This window comes from Hippocampus comes, unplaced genomic scaffold (genome assembly GCF_001891065.2).
Source record: "Hippocampus comes isolate QL1 unplaced genomic scaffold, H_comes_QL1_v1.1 scaffold92, whole genome shotgun sequence".
Taxonomy (NCBI): domain Eukaryota; kingdom Metazoa; phylum Chordata; class Actinopteri; order Syngnathiformes; family Syngnathidae; genus Hippocampus; species Hippocampus comes.
This window is the reverse complement of record NW_017805379.1, coordinates 2,652,930-2,666,345: the sequence shown is the minus strand read 5'-3', so window position 1 is coordinate 2,666,345 and position 13,416 is coordinate 2,652,930. Positions and strand designations below refer to the sequence as shown.

Below are 13,416 nucleotides of genomic sequence, written 5' to 3'. Positions count from 1 at the left end.
ATGAGGACATTTTTTTTCCCCTTTTTCTGATAATTTGGCTCCTCATTTCCTGTTGATCCAACTGACCGGGGTGGCTGTTGCCATGGTGACCACTCTGCCAGCACAGACGAGTACACACGCAAATGCTGCACTCTTCCCACTCTCTTCAAATCTCCACGCTCCGCGTTTATGCATGCGACAGCCAAAGGATGCCGGTCATTTAGAGGCTTCACCAACGCTATGTGGGCGTCGAGAGGCGCGAAGAAGTGCACCGCGCCAAAGCGTTCCGCATCTCTTGAGATTTTCCGCTTGCTTCACGCGGTGCATACGTGTATTGAATGTAACGCATTTTCTCAAAAAGACAACCGGACGTCATTCCATTAAGATGAATAAATGTCCCTTTAAATTAGATCCCTGTGTTCTGGAGGTGGGGTTAAGTCACATATGTTCAAGTCAAAGTTCGTCCACTAAATTTCAGACAAGTCATTATTTGGGATCAGCAAATCAAAAAGTCAAGTCATACTATCTCGTTCAGTCACGACATATCAATAGTGCAAATTAGTCACTCAATATGGATACATGTGTTCCTTAAGTTAAAAAAATAAATAAATAAATCAGACATCAATAAGTCCTCCTTGCCAGTAGTTGGCGCTACACTGTGGCAATCTGACACATCTGTGAATCATTGTGTGTGTCAGAAAGAAAGAAACATCTTTGTCATAATTGCGTGTGATTGTGACAACTGAAATCTGAAGCCTCAAAAGTACGAGTGGTATCAATACTTAGTATCGGTGAGTACTCTAGAGCAAACATGCAACTACGGTCGAGGGTCCAAATAAGCCCAAAGGTTTGGCACTGTGAGCAAACGACCAGCACACAATAGAGAAGTTCATTGATCATTGAAAAAAACAAATAAAACCCATGCAGGTGTTCTGTTGTTATACTCAGCTATGCAACGTTCAGTTCAAAATCTGTGTGGTGACTAGCTTAACGCTTAGCACTGTTGTTTGTGCATGATCGGTGACCCACAGTTCAAAATTCAGTTGTCATCTCGAATGTAATTCTGCTAAGTTCAACTCCTGCCCGAATCCAACAAAATCATTTTTTGTCTGAAAGCAAGGATGTGAAAGCGTAAATGAAAATGTTTCATCGGTGGCTGCTCAGAGAAACTAGCCACGTGTTTGAGTCATAGGGCAGTACGGTGCTGGCGACTCACTTTGTTTCATCTAAGATCGACGAGTGGTATCAATACTTAGTATCGGTGAGTACTCTAGAGCAAACATGCAACTACGGTCGAGGGTCCAAATAAGCCCAAAGGTTTGGCACTGTGAGCAAACGACCAGCACACAATAGAGAAGTTCATTGATCATTGAAAAAAACAAATAAAACCCATGCAGGTGTTCTGTTGTTATACTCAGCTATGCAACGTTCAGTTCAAAATCTGTGTGGTGACTAGCTTAACGCTTAGCACTGTTGTTTGTGTATGATCGGTGACCCACAGTTCAAAATTCAGTTGTCATCTCGAATGTAATTCTGCTAAGTTCAGCTCCTGCCCGAATCCAACAAAATCATTTTTTGTCTGAAAGCAAGGATGTGAAAGCGTTTCATACATTACGCTTTTCTGTCTGGTTTTTTTTTGGTATGTTTTTGTAGCCACATGGGACTCCATTTTTAGGCCTGTACTACTCATATCAAGCCAAAAACAGAAAACCGTCTTGCGTAAGGCGATTTGTAACAATGGCCGATGTCGAAGAGGGTCCAAATCAGTCATGACGCACACTGAAAAGCTGCCATTTGAGAGGCCGTCGGAAGCCGTGGGAGGCATTCAATACTGTGGGAGGAGCTGGGTGGCACGGAGCAATCTCGGACCCACACCCACGCAGACGCCAGCCTCAGAACATGATGTATTTGTGTCGTGGGTGTTTTTCCTCCAACTGAACGAAGTTATATCGTTAAAATGACATTAAAGCTTTGAAGGGGACATACAGCTCTAGATTATGGGAAACAGAGTTCACTGTTTTATTCAGGGCTGCCCAGCCATCAAGGGAAATTAAACAAATTAAAGTGATTTGTTCATCTGCCTACTTCTGAAATTGTGCCTGAAGTATGTGTCGCTCCAATAGAAGACGATTCGATACGTAGCTTGATACATGGGGTGCAATACGATTAGAGGACTGTGCATTTGAAAGCGAAACGTTTTGATGCATTCACATCTCTTACAGTAAATCAAAAACGATTTTCCGATTCAAATCGTTTTCCGTTACTCCTTACGTTTGGGGCTTTTTCACAAAAGCATGCCACAAACATGTCATGAAGACGCCTGGGCACTGTGAAATGATATTGAACTACAAATAAATGTGCCTCAGCAAGCTACAGTTGGTATTGATTCCACAAGAAAAAAAAAACACGAGTAGGTGAAATTGTGAAAAGGAGTGCACAAATATGACAGGATTACATTTTTGGACCGCGCTCGTATTAGGATTTTGCCTGTGAGGTCTCCACTAAGGCTTGACTATGTGCTTTGTGGTGTCCGTAGCTGGGTTTTGCTTGTCTCCGCCTCTTCCATGATTCCCCAGGGTGCTGTGATTGCTGCTGCTTCGGCTTGGGGGTGGGTAGTCAATAAGTAGAGCTATCAGTGGGTACCTAGTAAACCTCGGTCCTCCCGTGGATGCCTGCAAGGGGGTTGGAGGAGGATCACTTGTCAGTTCAGGGAAGATAATAAGACCCCCCAATGGCGTGATGAATGTAGAGCAACTTCATATCGAAATAAGACATTTAGATTGCTCCCCAACAGCGACACGGTTGCAAAATGGTTTGAACAAGGCCAGAGTGTGTTCATTTCTTTGCAACCCACACACAACCTCCCCAGGAGGACCCCCACCTGCCTAATGGAGTCAGCTCTTATTACTTGCAGGCTGCATGGAAGCGCCGCTTTTGTTTGGTCCCGTGAAAGCAGTACAGGTGTAGGAAAATGGAGCACAATGAAAGATTCTCTTACAGGCGGCACTGTGACCGAGTATTCCCTCCTCGGGGAAAGGAAGAATAATTTTACCATGTCCCCACCCCACCCTAGTTCACTCAAACTACTCTATGTGGTTGGAAGATGGCACACACGTGCACTCTGGTTGTCTTATTGAGAAGAGGTGGGAGGAATCTTGTGATGTATGTACTTTATTTACTGCACCTTTGTTGACCTTGAGTGTTTTGAAAGTCGCTTATAAATGAAATTTATTATTATTATTATTATTATGATAACATCTTATTTTTCGACCAAGTATTGTATGGTTGTAACAGTTCTCTCGCTTGTAAAATAGGGACATAGAGTAAATAAAATATTATGGTCAAATTTCGAATGGGGTTGGATTTACTTCAGGGGTGCTTCAGCAGGGCTGAAAATGGGCTGTTGCCTTGTTTCACAGCAGTGCCAAATCAGTTTCGATAATTAAAAAAAACAACATTAGTCTATTAATTGCAGCGCAGATTCCCCGCGGAGGTTGGAGTGCACGAGACATGGAGAGCGACTCTGCACGTGTAAGGCCTGCTCACGTTCCTCTTTTGCGATCCCGGCTGCTGCCCACACACTGTGTGCTTTTCTCTCGGCCTGCAGATTAATTGTTCCTGCTGTTTCGTGTCAAAAACGGTGCCAGATCCATATCCCCGCATCACAACGGAATTCTTGTCGCTGTTTCGCTGTGAAATTGATGAACCCAGCATCCAAAGGGAAGAAGGAATGCACTTCATCTTGTTCTCCCTTACACGGTAGGGCTGCAGGATTACAAGACAAAATGATACTCATGATTATTTTGATCAATCGTATAATTATGATCATTCATCCTGACACATCGGTGTCAGATGTGCACATTAAAAAAAATGTTTTGAATGTTTTTGTAGCAAATGCTTTTTTTTAAACATCCCTCCAATCTTTTATCATTCGCTTTTTATTCAAAACACATAACAAGTCTCTATTGGAAGTTTCACCCCCTACAACATTAAAGCATTTAGTTATATGTAAAACTCAAAAATATGTAAAGCATTTATATATACATTTCAATTAGTTTCCATGACTTTTTTTCCAGGTGACAAAGGGAAATGTGTGACGCATGAGCTCAACAAATGAGCATAAACATTACAAACAAGTTGACTTCATATTTTTATTTTGATCTTCACCTCCAAAAAGTGACCTTATCCCCCATGAAGCGAAAAACGGGGGTCCACTGTAATACGTGGATTGAACAGGTGACTGGGTGGCGGCGAGCTAGCTAGCGAGATGAAACGGAAGAGCTAGCTCAACAAATCATCATAAACATTACCAAAAAAAAAAAAAGACCCTATCCCCCAATAAGCGAAGAATGGGGGTCCACCGTAATACATGGAATGAACAGGTGACTGCTAACTAGCTACCGGGATTGATTGCAAAAAAGCTAGCTAAGCTCATGCTCAAACACCCTCCAAAATCCTTCACAGGAATTTAGTTTGAATTGGTAATAAACTAGCTGAGTAGCTGGCTTCAAAAAAAAAAAAAGGAGTTACAATGCTGCCAAACAACATACTTTTGTCACACTCTTTATTGGCATAAATGAATTCACAAGTGTAATAGACAACATACTTTTGCTAATTTTTTTTTTTTACAATGGATAAACTGTCAATAAAATTTGAGCAAGAAAAAGTTCAAAGGATCACCGTGAACCCTCAACTTCTGGAGCTTCATAGTTCCAAGTTGTTCATTTGAATTTCTCTTGCCATTTTACATCATTAAAGTCAAGAGTGGGTTCTAATAACCCTTTATATGGATAGTATGAGATATAAGCATGAACAGAAAGCAGCGCTTCAAACGTTGCCATGATGAAGTCACTTCAGCTTGACGAACATCAGATTCAAGTCGCCGAACACTCTCACATGGGTGATCCGGTCCAGGTCGACACGGTATTCGTACTCCAGGAGACGGACGCAGTCGACGGACACGGTGAACGCATTGGCGCCACAGTGGATTTTCATCTGAATGACAACAAGACAGCAGTAAGGCATCTGAGCGACTTTCAACAGGGAAACGTATGATTTGACAGTTTTTCGAGTGACCAATGAAGCCAACATGTTGAGAACTTGGGAGGAACGTAAGGAGCACATACCAACATTTCAACCCCGAACATATGAGGCCTGTAAAATGCTAACCCGAGAAATATTTTTTGCAATAGATGTGTGTGTAGAGTAACAGTGAATTCATGTAACCTCAAAGTAGAAGCCAGGTGCAAAGGGGAACTTGTCCAGCTTGCGCTCCTCCACACCCCAGGAACCAGACAGAAAGGAGTTGCGTCCAAACACCACCTCATTTGAGGTGGCATTCATGCGAGGGTTCAGGCTCAGTGCCACGTCGCTGCTGCTGCTACTGCCCATCAAGAGGTCGACGTTAAAACTGAAAGACAAAAGCACCAAAATGTGTCATGGTGGCAGGCTTATTTGTGAGGGATGTGGGTGGCTTAGTATTGCACCTCTTTGGATATGGCTTGACTCGCCCCCTGATGGCGATGCTACGGCCCACATGGAGACCTCCAACCAGCTCCCCCATTTGAGCATCCTGTAACAAATCATTTGGTTGGAAAATTGCACGTGAATGGTGTTTGTAAAATGTGATTACTGTATTGTAGTATTTGTGTATTGGATGTGGGCCTTTAAGGGGTGTGGCCTAGCAAATGATGTCAGCAGCTGCTCCTGGAGTGGGGTTGAACTTTGTGAGCATTTGTCTGTGGGTTGTGGCTCACTCCATCAGCTTTCATCACGACTCTGCGCCAGCATTTGATTTTATACTTGGTGTTCTCAGCGTAATGGTTTCTGGCCAAGGTTGTCCTGACGTTTTTCTTTAGCGAAAGAAAACAACAGTTAGCATCGTCATGGCCTCGCACTCCTTTCAGTCGTGTCCGGGAGATGACCACTCACTGCTATTTTTCCAGCAAGGGTCAGTCCCAGTTGTTCAGTGACGGTCAAATTCTGAAATTAACAGCATTTGACTTCATTAGCTTAGCATCAGTTAGCACTAAGTATGTCGATTTTGAGTCATTCCGGTCATGGTCAACCGAAAAAGTTGGAATGTTGGCAACTGCTGGTAAAATTTAGGCTTACCTTGGTGTTGTTGTCATTTGAAGCATAGCCCTCATTGATGACCAATGTTTCAGACCGTTTTTTATTTCTGTCATAGACTATGCTGAACAGGCTGAATGTTGACACCAGGATCAAGATCCCCACCAGGAAAGCCAACTGCCAGGTCTTCGCTTTTGCCTGAGAAGGCAAAAAGTGGGATCATTATTGTCCACGTCATGCTTTTTGTTCCAAGTAAATTGCATTCAAATCAAATATAAACACGGTCATGCTCGGCCAATGAGTATTAGTGTGGTACTTGGAAACCCTCTACTGGCATACGAAGGAATCGCTGATTAAATGTTCAAACTGTAATCTTGATCTCGGAATACGCGCTGTGGTTTTAAATGAAAATGTGACTAGTCACGATTAAGTAGGTAATTTACTAGCGAATATTGGTGAGTGAATAACAACGATCAATCATTTTTTTCCAAGAAGAAACAGGCGTAACTTGACCAATAGTTGACCAAAGTTCTTCTCGTTTTAAAATGATATGTAATCAAATGTTAATTGCATCTAGTCAGGGAGGTCTTGTTCAATCAACAGTTCAGTTAATTCCAGATTATTTTTAAGTAGATTTTGAAAGCAGTACAGAGAATGGATATGGATGGATGGATGTTAAAAGGGCTTATAAAACAAAAGACCGGAACTCACGCAACATTTCTGTTTCTGCATCTTACTACGCCCAGGAAACAGTTCCCAAGTGATATTGGAGTCTTGCGCAGCCATCCTCTCCGGTGGACGTGATTCTGAAGCTCGACTTGCACGCTGACTCCCCCCCCTCGACCAAGGGCGAGTTTCTGTCGTTTAACGTTTGTTTTGTGACACACTTCACCTTGCTCTTCGTCCTTCGTGAAATACTTAACGATGCTTTAATCACGAAAAGTACCAAGGCATGACGTTTTGAAGTATGAAACGAGTGTAACATAATTAGACTGAATGAAAGCATGCGAGGTGCAGACGCAGTGGCTTTCGCTGAAGCGACGTTGTGGTGTCATGGACGTCACAAAGCACAACCAGAAGGTTTTGATAGGGTCAAATTGTAATAAACGCTTATATGTGCAAGGTTGAAACGGATTTCACCGACGAATGTTTGGGTGGTCAGGACAACAACTAAAGAGCAATTAAGAGGAGATATTACATTGATTTCCTTTTCTGATTGATATTAAAAAATTATCTATTTATATATTGCACCGACGAATGTTTGGGTGGTCAGGACAACAACTACAGAGCAATTAAGAGGAGATATTACATTAATTTCCTTTTCTGATTGATATTAAAAAAATGATCTATTTATATATTAATACATAACAAGAAGGCGGCCTGGTGGTCCAATGATTAGCGTGTCGACCTCAAGGTGCAGAGGTCGTGGGTTCAATTCCAGCTTGGGTGGTCCCTGTGTGGAGTTTGCATGTTCTCCCTGGGCCTGCGCAAATCCGTCGGCAGCCAATCGCAGGGCACACATAACTGAAAAACCATTCACTCACAATCTCACCAAGGGACAATTTAGACTAGAGTCCCATTAACCTGTGATGCATGTTTTTGGAATGTGGAAGAAAAGCGGAGTATCTAAAGAAAACCTATGCAGGCACGAGGCGAATATGCAAACTCCACAAAGGAAGGCCGGAGCCGCAATCTAACCCTTGACCTCTGCACCGATGTGCTCACCAATCGTCCACCGTTCCTCTGGGGTCCAACCAAAGAAACCGAAAACCTATCTTACTCACGTTAGCCGTGGATAAAAATACAGCGTTTTGCAAAGTTATTATATTTGGCAAGATGCCAAAATCTGGGGATCGGGATTTACATTTGACTGTATGCACATTAAGATGCTTTTTAAAATCAAATGATAATGGCAGCTTTAATAAGGTACAGTACTAAGGTGTACTGTATCGTAATGATGCGTTCATGTACTTCGGGAAAAAGGACCGATATGAGGTTTGTGTACTCCAAACTAAAATAATTCTATGATAGCGCTGACTAATTGACATCCAAACTAAAATAAAACAATCCTTCGTCTTTATTATGTGCACGGTTGAGCTACGGGTCTATGACCAGCGTCTTTTATCGTTCGTAGTGTCCGCTGTTATCTCGACTTGGAACTTTTAAAATTGAAAACCAACGACTCCGAAATGACGAACGCGGTACGAGCGCCAATAATGGCGAATTAAAGCCTGTCAACGTTCATGATTGTCTATTTCAAGGTTTTCATCGTGTCATTTTCGAGTTAAATGAACCAAAGTCTGACCCGAACGTGAACAAATCGAAGTGGGCGGATTTGCACTCAAACGCATTATTACAGGAGTCAGTTTCTGGTTAGCTTAGCGGTCGAGAGCGCCACCATGTTTCCTTCGTGTCCGGGTCCAAAACACCTCTCACCGATATGCTATCTCCTGCTAACCGTGTGCCTCGCGTCCTTGCCGGTTACCGAGGCCAAGCGGGACACCCTCCGGGAAGTCACCGACGGCAACTGGGAGGACATCCTGACCGGAGAGTGGATGATTGAATTGTCAGTAGCTTAGCCAAGTCAGTCAGCTAGCTATTTGGAGGGTGGGACACCGGAGGGCATTTTGCCGTCTAACTTTTTGCAATTCAACATTTTTGCAACTGTTCATTTAAAATACTGTTAGCAATCCGAAAGCAATGCTATGGTACAATGTTTGGAAGTTGTCTTGCTCGCCTACGTTAGCTTCGCCAACCAGCCGGCTAATCATACGCTCAAGCTAGCAGTATGATCCTTGTTTTAACATTCAAGTTTCGAATTCCGGCCTTGCAGGCTATACAAGCGTTTTTGCACATCTCTTTGACTGATAAACAGTAGACGAAGCAGTTGTTAAATGTTAAGTCATTCACTGTCACATGACTTCCATTTTCCAGCTGTTTTACAGCAACCTAAAACATGTTTTCTGTGATAATACTGTACAAGCAAAAAACTTAACGAAAGAGTCAATGTTTTTCTCTAACCAGAAAAAAAAGTTTTCCACCTCCTTTTGTGACCCCCAAAAATGGAGAGAAAAATAGGATTGTGAGGATAAAGAGCTGTTCAGTTAATGGATGGATGGATGGATGAATGAAAAAAAAAAATCCAAAATGAAATGTTAATTTCGTCTTGCTTAGTTAACTTGTAAGTTGTCTTGTTAAGCTATGTTAGTTGTGCTATAGGCTAACAATATGTACAAGGTAGCAGTCTATTTATTTTTTTACTTGTAGTCTAATGGTTAGTACGTCGGCCTGAGGTTCGGGTCTCAACAAGTTAAAAGTATTTTTCCCACCCGGCAGTTATGCGCCATGGTGTCCAGCCTGCCAGCAGCTCCAACCCGTGTGGAAGGAGTTTGCTGATTGGGGGGAGGACATGGGGGTCAACATAGCCAAGGTGGACGTCACAGAGCAACCAGGTAGAGCCCCACAAAAAGCACTTTATGGTTTTATTACTGAGTCTAAACTTGCTGTCCTTCTCACTTGAAAGGTCTTAGTGGCAGATTCATCATTACGTCACTTCCGACCATTTACCAGTAAGTTCTCCTGCGGTCACAATATACTGTAGTAGAAAGCAATTTTCAAAATACTAAGCCGGTAATTTAGGGTTTGAGGGGTGGAGTGTTTATTTTGGTCGGCTGGTAGTTTTTAAAAAATTTTTTATATGTGTGTGTATATTTATTAATGTAGTGTCTCGATAAGTTGAGTGCCTAAGAAGTCCACATTTACATATCATTAGTTTATGACACAAGAAAATTTCAACCAGTAAAGCCACACGTTTGTTTTTACATTATTCTTGTAATATGATTGATGAATTACTGACTCATGTTTACCTCACGCTTGTTTGGTTGGTCACAGTGTTAATAAGTTTAGTGACTGATTGAAGTTGAGATAAATTAGTTTTCCTTTATACTAGCAAACGCCTAACCATTTTGTAGTTTTCCATTAAAAAGACACATTTTCGCAACTTATCCACTTCGAGTGTTTTTTAAATTTACTACCATTCTGAACTATGAATAATAATAAAGCATTAAACAAATATTATTATGTTGTATATCATTAGCATTTATTTATATTTTGGTGTTACTTTTGTTGCGCCTTCCAGTTGCAAAGATGGCGTCTTCCGCAAGTACCAGGGCGCCCGCACCAAGGACGACTTCCTCAGCTTTGTGGACGAAAAGAAGTGGAGTGTGGTGGAGCCGGTCTCCTCCTGGTTCGCACCCTCGTCTTTTCTGTGAGTCCGCATCGTTTTTCTGTCTTGTCGAACCACGTTTGGGTGTTCTGACTGAAGAGGTTCCGCTAGAGTTTGGTTGTCTTAAGAATATTATCAAATGTCTGTCCTGTTGGCTCTGCTGTTGCCTTGTTTGTATAGTTTTTGTGTGTGTGTTTGTGTTCATGTCCCAATTAATGTCTTTTGTTTGTGTCATCTTTTGTAGAATGAATTCCATGTCTGCTCTCTTCAAGCTCTCCATGTTCATCCGAGTAAGTTTTCTCCACGTTTTAAGATCTAGACAGGCGCTTTGAGAGTACAATAAGACTCGAGGAGAAAAGTTGCTTAGATTATGTGGGACATCGTAATTGATAGGGGAAGCGGTAAAAAAAGCAACATTTCAGGTAGTCTCGACTGAACCTTGGAACTGGGTAAAATTATTTTAATAAAATCACTTGTTCAGAGCAAAGTGGCATATTTTATGTGTTTGGGTTTTTGACACTTTTTTTGGGTGATATTTTCTTTGGGGGCTGAATTTTCAAGGAGTTGTGGTCAAGTTCTCACCTGGAGGAGCTGAGTTATAAGCGTTTGTGTTTTAGGGTGATTCATCAAACGTCATCGCTTTGCTCGGTGTCGAAAACTCAAATCCTTTGACGTCCCTACTGAATCGCATATTGCCACAGTTTTTTGTAGGTTTTTTTGTCTGAGACAAAATTTCATATCGGTAAGTGAAACTGACTTTGGGGGGCTGAATTTATTTTTTTAAATAATCTATTGAACGTTACTGAGCTAAACAGCTGATATGAACCAAAATAGCCGACTTCCTGTATCTTATTGGCCGTGGTTTCTTGTGACTTTTTGTGGCTCTATTCTTGATAGACAGGCCTCCCAAATTCAACGTTTTTAAGTGAAACTGGCTTGAGTCCTTTTTTTTTTTTTTGTGGATCTGCTATAGACACGCCAAGCAAATTCTATGTTACTGATCATCATACCCGACCGTGCTACTGTTGATTTTCTCCCAGCGTTGTCATAACTACATGACGGAGCAACTGGGTATTCCTGTGTGGGGCTCATACGTCATCTTCGGCCTGGCCACGCTCTTCTCCGGCCTCGCTCTGGGACTGGTGAGCAAAAACGGAACTTTTTCCTCTCTCGATTCATTTGTAAAGTAGCATACACAATATTTGCTATTGTTGTTTTTCAGCTGCTGGTGTTCATCGCCGACTTTGTTTTCCCATCGCGACGATTCTCGCCAGACTACTATCAGAGTAAGTTTTCATGTTTTCAAACACATTGCAGGACAGAATAATGATTAGATCTTTGAAGTTGTTTCAAAACGGCACCAAATTTGACTCTTGCCGCCGGCGGAGGCAGCAAATTGTTTTGCCGATAGCCAAAAATTGAAAAGCATGGCGACTCGGTTGGCCGTCAAAGTCCAGCGTCAACGCCTCACTCTTGTCGCTGACGCACAGAGAAACAAACGGGGGACCAGGCCTGGCTCCTCCAACAGCAGCAGGAGGAGGAGGAGGAGCACGAGGCCGACGGCGAGGAGGACGACGACGAAGAGGAGGAAGAGGAGGAGGAAGACGACGAGGCGTGGAGGACGCGGCGGCCCCGCAGGGCCTCCCCCGAAGGCCGCCCCGAGTCCAAAGAACAGGCCGTGAGGAAGCGGGCAGTGCCCAGCCGCAAAGAGGAAGAAGATGAGGAAGAGGAGGAGGAAGACGACGAGGCGTGGAGGACGCGGCGGCCCCGCAGGGCCTCCCCCGAAGGCCGCCCCGAGTCCAAAGAACAGGCCGTGAGGAAGCGGGCAGTGCCCAGCCGCAAAGAGGAAGAAGATGAGGAAGAGGAGGAGGAAGACGACGAGGCGTGGAGGACGCGGCGGCCCCGCAGGGCCTCCCCCGAAGGCCGCCCCGAGTCCAAAGAACAGGCCGTGAGGAAGCGGGCAGTGCCCAGCCGCAAAGAGGAAGAAGATGAGGAAGAGGAGGAGGAAGACGACGAGGCGTGGAGGACGCGGCGGCCCCGCAGGGCCTCCCCCGAAGGCCGCCCCGAGTCCAAAGAACAGGCCGTGAGGAAGCGGGCAGTGCCCAGCCGCAAAGAGGAAGAAGATGAGGAAGAGGAGGAGGAAGACGACGAGGCGTGGAGGACGCGGCGGCCCCGCAGGGCCTCCCCCGAAGGCCGCCCCGAGTCCAAAGAACAGGCCGTGAGGAAGCGGGCAGTGCCCAGCCGCAAAGAGGAAGAAGATGAGGAAGAGGAGGAGGAAGACGACGAGGCGTGGAGGACGCGGCGGCCCCGCAGGGCCTCCCCCGAAGGCCGCCCCGAGTCCAAAGAACAGGCCGTGAGGAAGCGGGCAGTGCCCAGCCGCAAAGAGGAAGAAGATGAGGAAGAGGAGGAGGAAGACACCTAGAGGGGCGGAGTGGAGCGTCACGTCATCCCTTGTCGAGTGGGAGGAACCTCACACTTCGAACGACGTTTACAAAGCGCCTCTCTTCCTCCTCCTCCTCCTCCTCCTCTTCCTCGGGCGCCTTGGCGGCTCCACCTGAGAACAAAACTTGAGCGTTGGGAGGCTTTTGGAGCCGTTGGGAGTTTGCGGTGTTCTGTTTTCAGCTATGCATCCTTTCTTTTTTTATTATTGTTATTTTTTTGGTTAAATAAAGGTTTCATTTTATGTATATAGACGTTATGGCCCTGTAACAGTATTTGATGGCCCATGAGTGCAGTGTTAGCCAAGGTTAGAAATGCAACATTCTGCGATTTAATTTGATTTTTGTAAGTAGCAAACTTTCCATGCAGAGAGTACCAGGAATTAAATTGGGAATTCATGAGAAATTCGCAAAATGAATTTCTCTTAATACGGACCTCAAAGGGAAGAGCTTTATCATGCTATTTCAATCTTTGCGCAGTTAACTATCAGCATACATACAGTATGATCATATATGACCTCTGGTATAACGGTGAACAAATTTCTTCTGATAATATGAGTTACCTTGGTGGTTATTAACTTAAACCCTACCTCTCCACATGTGTGTGTGAAAGGAACCACTGCTCCCCAACTCAGATGCAAAAAAAAATGAAAATGTTTCATCGGTGGCTGCTCAGAGAAAATAGCCACGTGTTGAGTCGTA

General features: G+C 43.9%; 2 protein-coding genes and 1 long non-coding RNA gene across 5 annotated transcripts; 1 reads left to right on the top strand and 2 right to left on the bottom strand.

Annotated features, from left to right (window-relative positions):
• Positions 1 to 4,526: 4,526 nt before the first annotated feature.
• LOC109517219 (galectin-8-like) lies at positions 4,527 to 5,831 on the bottom strand. Its single transcript, XM_019872245.1, has 4 exons — positions 5,736 to 5,831; positions 5,466 to 5,551; positions 5,206 to 5,389; positions 4,527 to 4,974 (listed from the first exon to the last, which is right to left on the bottom strand). Exons 1-4 carry the CDS (start codon positions 5,748 to 5,750, stop codon positions 4,828 to 4,830), a joined length of 432 nt encoding a protein of 143 aa, XP_019727804.1. The 5' UTR covers positions 5,751 to 5,831; the 3' UTR covers positions 4,527 to 4,827.
• Positions 5,832 to 6,161: 330 nt separating this feature from the next.
• On the bottom strand, positions 6,162 to 6,871 carry LOC109517220 (uncharacterized). Its single transcript, XR_002168504.1, has 2 exons — positions 6,763 to 6,871; positions 6,162 to 6,249 (listed from the first exon to the last, which is right to left on the bottom strand). It is a non-coding gene; the product is annotated as an uncharacterized LOC109517220 (long non-coding RNA).
• Positions 6,872 to 8,215: 1,344 nt separating this feature from the next.
• On the top strand, positions 8,216 to 12,967 carry tmx1 (thioredoxin-related transmembrane protein 1). 3 transcript variants are annotated; one of them, XM_019872581.1, is made up of 9 exons: positions 8,216 to 8,617; positions 9,388 to 9,503; positions 9,575 to 9,620; positions 10,190 to 10,318; positions 10,521 to 10,566; positions 11,317 to 11,418; positions 11,499 to 11,562; positions 11,767 to 11,855; positions 11,988 to 12,967. In XM_019872581.1, the coding sequence occupies exons 1-9, from the start codon at positions 8,451 to 8,453 to the stop codon at positions 12,696 to 12,698; spliced, it is 1,470 nt and encodes a 489-aa protein (XP_019728140.1). In that variant the 5' UTR covers positions 8,216 to 8,450; the 3' UTR covers positions 12,699 to 12,967. The 3 variants fall into 3 exon arrangements, with proteins under 3 accessions (XP_019728140.1, XP_019728141.1, XP_019728139.1); XM_019872582.1 differs by having other exon boundaries at positions 8,219 to 8,617; positions 11,767 to 11,864; positions 12,000 to 12,967; XM_019872580.1 differs by having other exon boundaries at positions 8,221 to 8,617; positions 11,767 to 12,967.
• Positions 12,968 to 13,416: the final 449 nt, after the last annotated feature.

What these genes read in the sequence shown, in the direction of transcription:
- LOC109517219 (XM_019872245.1), bottom strand. An exon ending in GTCAAGCCATATCCAAAGAG is followed by an intron (nt 5,390 to 5,465) that starts GTGCAATACTAA and finishes TTTGTCTTTCAG; the next exon opens with TTTTAACGTCGACCTCTTGA. An exon ending in CACCTGGCTTCTACTTTGAG is followed by an intron (nt 4,975 to 5,205) that starts GTTACATGAATT and finishes GTTGTCATTCAG; the next exon opens with ATGAAAATCCACTGTGGCGC.
- tmx1 (XM_019872580.1), top strand. Translation starts at nt 8,451, where the DNA reads ATGTTTCCTTCGTGTCCGGGTCCAAAACACCTCTCACCGATATGCTAT. An exon ending in GGACGTCACAGAGCAACCAG is followed by an intron (nt 9,504 to 9,574) that starts GTAGAGCCCCAC and finishes CTCACTTGAAAG; the next exon opens with GTCTTAGTGGCAGATTCATC. An exon ending in TCACTTCCGACCATTTACCA is followed by an intron (nt 9,621 to 10,189) that starts GTAAGTTCTCCT and finishes TGCGCCTTCCAG; the next exon opens with TTGCAAAGATGGCGTCTTCC.